Raw genomic sequence first — 9,741 nt, forward strand, 5'->3', positions numbered from 1 at the left:
GGGGACAGATGCCTCTCTAAGATACTTGCTATCCGGTGATGCTCTGCATTAGAATTACCAGGAATGGTAGATATGGATCTGTTTTGGAGCCTGTCCATCTAGTCCTTTCCCTTCCCATTCCCTCTGTTACTTTTATAAGTACCACATGCTCTTCCCCACAGTCTGCAGGCATAGGTCATAGTGGAAAAAGTCTGTTTTTTTTTTAATCAAGACTGTTCCTAGAGAATGCTATTGAGTTGAGTGTAGAGGTGGGCCTGGAGATGAGGGTCACAATGAGAGGTTGTCCTTGTGATCCAGACATGGTGATCAGGACCAGATGACATAACTCTTCTGGTTGGACTGGGCTTTAACAGACCTCCTGTCCCATCTCTTTCTAAATCCAGATTAGTATGAAAGCGTCCTTGACAGAGTGTCTTTTTAGTTTGGTCACCTATTACAAAAGTGCCATAGTCAGAGTGCTTTAAGCAACTAAAGTTTATCATGGTACTGGAATCTGGGAAGTCTGAGATCAACGTGCCAGAACAGTCAGGTTCTGGTGAAGACATCTTCCTGGTTATATCTCTACATGTCCTGGATCTCTTCTTTCATAAGGGCATTAATCCCATTAAGATAGTCTTGTCCTTAAGATCTCATCTAACTCTAATTGCTTTCCAAAGATCCACCTTTTAAAACCACCCTATTGGGGATTAAGATTTCAACACATGAAAATGGGCCCGGGGATGTTCAAACATGCACACATGGTTAGCTAGATTCAGCCTTCCTAGCAGAAATGGAGTTCCTTGCCTCTCAGTATAGGTTTTTATGACTATGATCAACCTTGAGTGCCAGAAAAATTTCCATAATCAAGCTAAAGATTGTCACCCTAGTCAAATTTATACCCAATTCCAAATCTAGAGGTTTTGAAGAGCAAGTCTTATCTAGCTCCTTAACAAACCCCTTCAGACCTCAGTATTATTCATACATTAAATTTTTGTAGAGACAATTATCACCAGTTATCTAAGTTTATGCTTTCCTCAACCAAATATATCTTGTCCACAGCTTATCCACACACCCTCTAGGATATGGATCATAAAGTAGTAGATTCTACATTCCAAATGTATTTAACTAGAGAACAGATGCCAGTAACTTTCCTTATCTTTCACACAAGCTTTTAGGATGGAGACTGCCCTGCTTTGCTTCCATAATTTAATAATATTTACTGAGTTTCACCCTATGGAGATGGAGGAGTGAATGAAACAAGACACCCACATTAATATCTAGGGGCAACACACAATACCTAGATAAGCAGATAAGTTATTTTCTGACAACAATGAGAAGTATAAGGAAAAACAGGCAGTGAAGAATGGCTGTATTTCAGAAAGGATGGTGGGAAAGGGTTTTCTGATGAAGTGTTAATTAGGCACAGATCTGAAGATGTAAAAGAGTTCATATTATAAAAGACCTGGTGAAGAGAGCTCAGGTGATGGGCACAGATGGAAGATCCTCAGGTAAATTTCAGTTGGCAGTTTATGGACTAAAATAGATTTCAGAGGGCTTTTGGAATGAGCCACGGAACAGCAGTATAGCAGAGATCTGAATTAGATGGGGTGGTGACCAAAGTGCCATTATGTGGTACATGACTGTAAGAATATGGAACCTTGGTTATAAATGAATTGCAAAGACTACTATGGTTCTTTAGAGAAAAAATATGTTAACACCTCACTCAGAGACTACTGTGCACCTTGGGTTTATTATAGGCTTATTTACATTACTACTTCCCAAACAGTGCAAAAATCTTTAAGTTTTAGTTCATTTCCTTCCCATTCTTTGGGTTATTTTTGTCACATATTCTGCACACAGACTCACATAGATACATACACATACAGCATATAAGTGTACGTAAATCAGTAACAGTTATCTACTATTGTTACCAGTTATTATATGCTGTAAAATACATTCTTGACTCCTCTCTGTCTCTTGCACTCTGCCTCTGTTTCTCTGTCTCTGTCTGTCTGTCTCCTTTTAGCACAAGTAATTCAACTGTCTTCTGTTTTTCTTTTGAGAGACCTGAGCCTGTTTCATTGTCTCTCATTTGAAGGTAATTATTTTTTTTCTTAGACCAGTTTGAAAAATGTAGATGGATAAGAAATGTACTCATTACTTTGCTCATGTATTGTAACCCCTCTGTACAGTGTTTTCACAATAAAAAAGAAAATTGTAGATTAATATAAATATAAAAGATATTTTACAAAATGAACTCCAAGAAATGGAAACAAGAGGTTTTTTGCTGCTATTTTGCTGTCTTTTCCTTTAGTCATGTTCATTAGTTTGTCTTTGGGAGGATAAGGGGGGGTTGCAGAAAAGGTGAGACAAAGGGTGAACAAATACAGTAGTGGTACTCACTAGACATTGTGTTGAAAATGAACTGTACAACTTGTGGTTGAGGATGGGAGGGAAAAATTGGGAGAGAGCAAGGTAAGGGGTAACATTGTCCAAAAAGAAATGTACTCATTACCTGACTTATATTACCTCTACAATAACACACACACACACACACACACACACACACACACACACACACACACACACACACACACACACACACACACACACATATTTAAAAAGAAAATAGTAGATTGGTTCTTCAGGGGATCCTATTTGTGTTTGTTATTATTCTTATTTTTTTTTTGTCATGAGGCTTGAATTCTGGGCCTGGGCATTGTCCCTGAGCTCTTTTTGCTCAAGACTAGCATTCTACCACTTTGAACCACAGCTCCACTTCCAGTTTTCTGGCAGTTAATTAGAGATGAGGGTCTCATGGACTTTTCTGCTTGAGCTGGTTTTGAACCACAATCCTTAGATCTCAAGCCTGCTGAATAGCTAGGGTTAGAGGTGTGAGCCACCAGTGCCTGGTTGTGTTTATTATTCTAAGTGCTCGTTGGGCAGCATATCTACTCTGTAAGTTGAAATCTTTCCTACATTTGGGAAAACTGTTGGCTATTATTTTTTAGTTGTTGTGTTGCCCTTGGTCCCTATCAGTCATATCTCTCACTTCTCATCTACTCATCGACTTTGGCCCTTCATGGAGTATAACTTATTTCCAATGAGTTCTATGTTATTTTGGACTTCAAGTAGATGCCTAATAATTGTCTCTCAAGTTTCAGGCTTTTCAAATAGTTCAATTGCAGCCAATTTGGGAAGAAGTCTCAAAGTGGAGCAAAACTTCCCTATCTGTAGGAAATGCATAAAAATTATATACTATTTAGCATTCAAATCTTGTCCTCTTTGAAATCATAAGCTACATGGATTATTAATTTTAAGACATTCATTTTGAACCTTCTTTTCCTTCTCCTTTTTTTTTTTTTTTTACAAAAATCTACATTTTGAAATTTGGTCATTTCAGGAAAAAACTAGGATTATATAGTACAATGTTAACATGCCATTTCATATTAAATGGAAATTCCTTTAAACTTTGTTCTTCAGTTTTGTGATATCCTATGTACTTCCTTTGTTACATTTGTTTGTCTTATTGTGTGTTATTATATAACACACAATATTATTGTCTTATTATATAAGTAGCAGCAGGGTTTAGAATCTGAATATTTCACCTCCTGAAGAGTTTTTTTTGTTGTTGTTTTTCTCTACTGCAGGAGAAGGATGCAGGATTTCCTTTGGCGAAACCACAGCTCTCTTACTGAGTTCATTCTTCTAGGATTTTCTAGTGATAAGAAGATAAATGTTATTCTATTCAATGTCTTTCTCTTCCTCTACCTCATCACCCTTCTAGGCAATGGGTTCATTATCACTTTGATACGTATGGACTCCCGCCTCCACACACCCATGTACCTTTTCCTCAGTGTCTTATCCATTCTGGACATGGGTTATGTTACCACCACAGTGCCCCAGATGCTAGTTCACCTGGTCTGCAAGAGAAAGACCATCTCCTATATTGGATGTGTAGCCCAAATGTACATCTTCCTGATGTTGGGGATCACTGAGTCTTGGCTTTTTGCAATCATGGCTTATGACAGGTATGTGGCCATTTGCCATCCTCTCAGATATAAAGTCATCATGAGCCCTTTGCTTTGTGGATCACTGGTGGCCTTCTGTGGATTCTGGGGCATCAGTTGTGCCCTAATATATACAGTCTCTGCTATGATTCTTCCTTATTGTGGCCCCAATGAGATCAACCACTTTTTCTGTGAAGTACCTGCTGTCTTGAAGTTGGCTTGTGCAGATACCTCTCTCAATGACAAACTGGATTTCATCCTGGGCTTCATTCTTCTTCTGGTCCCACTCTCCCTCATTATCATTGTCTACATCAATATCTTTGCTGCCATTTTGAGGATCCGCTCAACCCAAGGGCGGCTCAAGGCCTTCTCCACCTGCGCTTCCCACATCACTGTAGTCACCATGTTCTCTATCCCTTGTATGGTTATGTATATGAGACCGGGCTCTGAGTCCTCCCCAGAAGAGGACAAGAAGCTAGCTCTGTTCTACAATGTCATCTCTGCGTTCCTGAACCCTATCATCTACAGCCTCCGAAACAAAGATGTCAAAAGGGCTTTCCTCAAAGTGATAGGCAGGAGCCAAGGATCATAATGAAGTTTCAAGACCATGAGTACCAACAACTAAACTAAGGACACTGCCTATATGACTTATGAGTGGGTGGGAAGCAATACTGAGATTTGAACTGAGGCTTCACAAGGCTTCACACTTGCTCAGCAGGGACATTATTACTTGAGCTTCTTTGCTAGTCTCATCTGTGTGACTTCTTTATGAATGTTTTTGCTAACATCCAGTGAACCCATATGACATAGTTATGGAATAGAGCAAGTGAGATTATGTTTAAGAAGGCTCTGGCAATGGGTCCCCTCTTAAACATGAAGAACTCAGATGATGGACTCCACAAAGGCAGGTCTCATACTAATTCATTTCTTTGTCACCAGCTTACAATACTTGGCAGAGAACTGTTATCAGCCTATAAGGGGCTTCATTATGACATTCCCATGTATGTCTAAAATATACTTTGATCATGTTTATTTGCTCTATTTCTATTACTCCTTTATGCTCTCATCTACCTCCTCCTCTTCTTTTCCCTATTATCTTCACATGAGTATCTCTTCACTTTCATGAGAATTTTTTCTCCCTCTTATCTTCCACAAATGAAAGAAAATATGTGATTTTTCTCTTTGTGGAACTAGCTTAACGATGATCTCCATTTCTACCCATTTTTCAACAAATGACATAATTTCATTCGTCTTTATAGATGAGAGACTCTGGAAATTTCACTAGAAGATTCTTAGATCTGCTATACATACACTTTCAGCAAATAGGAGGACATAAAATAAATAGATGAAAAGTCTATAGCTTTTCTATACATGAACATCAATATCAAACTCTGAAAAAGACATCAGGAAGCATAGCGCCTGTGGATCACACCTATAATCCTAGCTACTCAGGAAACTGAGATCTGAGGATCATGGTTCAAAGCCAGCCCAGGCAGGAAAGTCCGTGAGACTCTTATCTCCAATAAACCACCAGAAAACTGGAAGTGGCTCTGTGGCTCAAGTGGTAGAGCTCTAGCCTTGAGCTGAAGAGTTAAGAAACAGAGCCTAGGCCCAGAGTTCAAGTCCCATGACCACCACCACCAACAACAAAAAGAAGTGTGGGAGGGTAGTTGTGGAGGTGGGAGGGAAGGGATGGTAGGGGGAAAACAAAGGAGGAGGCAACAAATGCTCAATAGGAAATGTACTCATTACCTTGCTCATGTAACTGTAACCCCTCTGTAAAGCATTTTTACAATAAAAATATACAAAAAAGTGAGGAAAACAATCCCATTCACGGCCTCAAAAATATTAAAATACATAGGTATAAACTTCAAAGATTGTTAAGGGCTTATGCAATGAAAATGATAAAGCACTGAAGAAAGAAACTATAAAAGACATTAGAAGGTAGAAAGACCTCCTGTTCATGGGGTGGCAGAATAGATATTAAGATGGCTGGAAGTGATGTATAAATTCAATGCAATCATCACCAAAATTTCAATATTATTCTTCACAGAAATAGAAAAAACAATCCTAAAATAACCAAAATATTCCTCTCTTTTACATTTTTTGTTTGTTTTTTGGTCATTTGGAGGCTTGAACTTAGGGCCTGAACACTGTCCCTGAACTTTTTTTTGCTCAAAGCTAGTGCTCTGCCATGTAAGCCACAGCTCTGCTTCCAGTTTCCTGGTGGTAACTGGAGAGAAGAGTCTCATAGCCTTTCCTGCTGTGGCTGGCCCTGAGCCATGATCTTCAGATCTCAGCCTCCTGAGTAGCTAGGATTACAGGTGTGAGCTCTAGTTCCTGGCTCTCTTTTTCATATTGTTGATAGAAAACTTGTATTATTCATTTAAGGAATTCCTTTTTGTCTAATATGTGCAGTTATTACTACCAACCTTCCTTACCAAAGAGGTTTTCTTCAGCTATAAATTACAGATTTTATATATAGTACTTTCAGCTAAATACCTTTTCTTTTGAAACTTTCTCTCTGATCTATGAATTATTATTATTGTTGTTTTATTTGTAGTGCTGAGAATTGAGCCTGGGGCCTTGTGCACTACCACTGAGCAACACCAATCTACCATGGCTTATTTAAAATACAATACTTAATTTCTACTCACTTGAGGGAGTTTCCTATTATCTTCCTGTTATTGATTTACAGTTTCTATATATGGCCAGAGAACTTACTTTGCATAAGCTCCATTGTCTTAAGATTTGCATTATTATCCATTGATATATTGAATCTTGGTGAATTTTCCGTTTATCCTGGGAGAGAACAATTTTTTGTTGTTGTTGGTGGTGGTCATAGGGCTTAAACTCTGGGCCTGAGCACTGTCCCTCAGCTGTTCAGCTCAAGGCAAACACTCTACCACTTGAGCCACAGTGCCACTTCCGGTTGTCTGGTGGTTTGTTGGATTTAAGAGTTTCATGGACTTGCCTGCCTGTGTTAGCTTTGAACTGAGATCCTCAGATCTCAGCCTCCTGAATAGCTAGGATTACAGGCGTGAGCCACCGGTACCTGGTAAAAGAACAATATTTTTGCATGCTGTTTTTTACTTGTCTGACTATGTAAGATCATTTGATACTATCCTATATCTCTTGAAAGCTGTATCCTCTTTTTCCACACTTTTTTCATCTCAGTCTTTCAGTGGATGATTTCTGTGGACCTGTCTTGGAGTTCATTGATTCTTTTCTATGTTGTATTCCTTTGCTGCTAAGCCAGTAGAATAAAGTATTCGATCCTGAAATCATGCCTTTTATTCATTGATATTTAATATTGATGCCTATGGCAGTAGGCTTTTCCTATATATTTATAATTTGAGATTTCATATTTAAAGAACCTATCTACTGCCAATTTTCTGAAGTGTTTATATTTTTCTTACACATTAGTAAAAGCCCTTTTCTAGGTTAATGATCCTAACCATAAAAGTTTGTTGTAATTGTAGGCTCTTTTTGGTCACATTCCTTTAATTTTCTCTGATTATTTATGTAACACTCTGGCTTCTAGGTAGGTGAGTAAGGTAATACCTTTGAGAATCTGCACCTTTGGCATAGATAGATTCTGTCTTCTTATGAGGGAAACAGGCCTTATGTCAAATTTTCTAAGCAGGGCAATGGTGGCTCATGCCTGTAATCCTAGCTACTCAAGAGGCTGAGATCTGAGGACTGTGGTTCAAAACCAGCTTGAGCAGGAAAGTCCATGAGACTCTTATCTCCAATAAACCACCAGAAAACTGGAAGCGGCACTGTGGCTCAAGTGGTAGAGCACTAGCCTTGAACTGAAGAGCTTAGGGACAGTGCCCAGGCCCAAAGTTCAAGCCCCATGACTGCCTAAATAAATAAATAAACAAACAAACAAATAAACAAATAAAAAAAATTCTATAAGGAATAAGTGGGTCTGGGGGAGAAAGTTCCTCCCAATCAAGAGACAGTAGATTCAAAGCTCCCATTGAGTTTTTATTCTCCAGACTCCCTAAATTTTGCATCTGGGGCTTACACTATCCCTGGCCTTCCTTTTCTAATGCCCCTCATTCCTTTAATCTTATATGTACAGACTCTCTTTCCCTTGATATCACCAAGGCTGTAATTTCTCAATTTGAGCTTTATGAAAACAAGAGAGATAGAAAAATCAAAAGAGGTAGAAAATGTTTTTAAAGTACAGAAAAAAGTGCTTACAAAATAGCCCTTCCCCCAAGAGAATTTAAACAACATCAGGCATTCTAACAGACACAGATACAAATGTTTGCTTCTTTCTCGTCTTCTTTGCACCCTAAGGCTTTCCACTCTTCAGTTTTTAAGTCTGTGTTTTCCATTTTTTCCTCTTCTTCCTTCCTCTCTGGGGCTCTTATCACTTGCACAGCCCGATCATGCATGAGGGTTCATTGTTCACTAGTGAATGTACAAATTAAAACTTAGCATTTCTTGAAAGCCATGCTCTGTACTATGCAATTTTCATATATCATTTAATCATTACAAATTGCCAGAGAGAAGAATTGCTGATCACAGTTAAAGACTTCAAATATACATGTAATTGGTAAAAACAAAAAACAAAAAAAAAACCCAAGTTTCTCATCTTTGTCTGGCATTAAAGTCCAGGCTCTGAACCTTTGCACCCTACCCTTACAATGAAATAACATCACCACACATAATGCAGGTGTTGGAGTACTATCTTTCTCTCCCACCTGGGTAAGGGGATAAGTTTATATTTATCTATAAATTGGTGATAAGTTGGTGATTGCAAACCTTGCTTTGCTCCTCTGTCTTTAGTTCTAAAGCCTCACTCTGGAGTCCTGCTCCATCCCATGAGTTTGAGGAAAGCCCTTTTCACATCCTTGTTCCTTAGACTATAGATGACAGGGTTGAGGAAGGCTGTGGCAATGTTGTAAAAAAGGGCCATTTTTTTGCCACTGTTTGATAAGGGGCCAGAGCCAGGGCTCATGTACATGATGATGCATGGGATGGCAAACATGGTGACCACAGTGATGTGGGAGGCACAGGTGGAGAAGGCCTTGATCCGCCCCTGTGCTGAGCGGATCTTCATGATGGTGGCAAAGATGTTGACATAAACAATAACAACCAGGGAGAGTGGGACCACAATGACATTGAAACCTGTGATGAAGTCCACCAAGTCATTGAGGGATGTGTCTGCACAGGCTAACTTCAGAACAGCAGGAACCTCACAAAAGTAGTGGTCAATTTCATCAGGACCACAATAAGGCAAGCGCATGGCAAAGAAGGTATAGCATAGGCCACCCACCACACCATAGGCTGCACAGATACCTACCATGAGGAGACACGTCCTACGACTCATGATGACTTTGTATCGGAGAGGGTGGCAGATGGCCATATACCTGTCCACAGACATGATGGAGAAAAGCCAGGACTCTGTAACTCCAAAGAGGAGGAAGATGTACATCTGGGCAACACATCTAGCAAAAGTGATGGTCCTCTTCTTGCTGAGAATATGCACAAGCATCTGGGGGACAGTAGTGGTGGTATAGCACACGTCCAGCATGGAGAGGACACTGATGAAAAAGTACATGGGTGTATGGAGGCGGGAGTCCTGATGGATGAGTGTGATAAGGAGGCTATTGCTCACAAGAATCAGCAAATAGAAGACTAAAAAGAAGGTGAAGAGCAGAGGATTGGTCCTGGCATTGAAGGTGAATCCCAATAGAATGAATTCTATCACCGTGGACTGGTTGAATGCTGGCAT

The 9,741-nt window shown here is 39.5% G+C and overlaps 2 protein-coding genes across 2 annotated transcripts; one reads left to right on the top strand and one right to left on the bottom strand.

The window, feature by feature from the left end:
• Positions 1-3,636: 3,636 nt before the first annotated feature.
• LOC138803268 (olfactory receptor 2A12-like) lies at positions 3,637-4,581 on the top strand. The gene has a single exon (XM_069987088.1). It carries the CDS (start codon positions 3,637-3,639, stop codon positions 4,579-4,581), a length of 945 nt encoding a protein of 314 aa, XP_069843189.1.
• A 4,221-nt stretch (positions 4,582-8,802) lies between these two features.
• LOC138803269 (olfactory receptor 2G3-like) lies at positions 8,803-9,741 on the bottom strand. The gene has a single exon (XM_069987089.1). The coding sequence runs from the start codon at positions 9,739-9,741 to the stop codon at positions 8,803-8,805; it is 939 nt and encodes a 312-aa protein (XP_069843190.1).

This window comes from Dipodomys merriami, unplaced genomic scaffold (genome assembly GCF_024711535.1).
Source record: "Dipodomys merriami isolate MVZ:Mamm:240054 unplaced genomic scaffold, mDipMer1.0.p SCAF_34, whole genome shotgun sequence".
NCBI lineage: Eukaryota > Metazoa > Chordata > Mammalia > Rodentia > Heteromyidae > Dipodomys > Dipodomys merriami.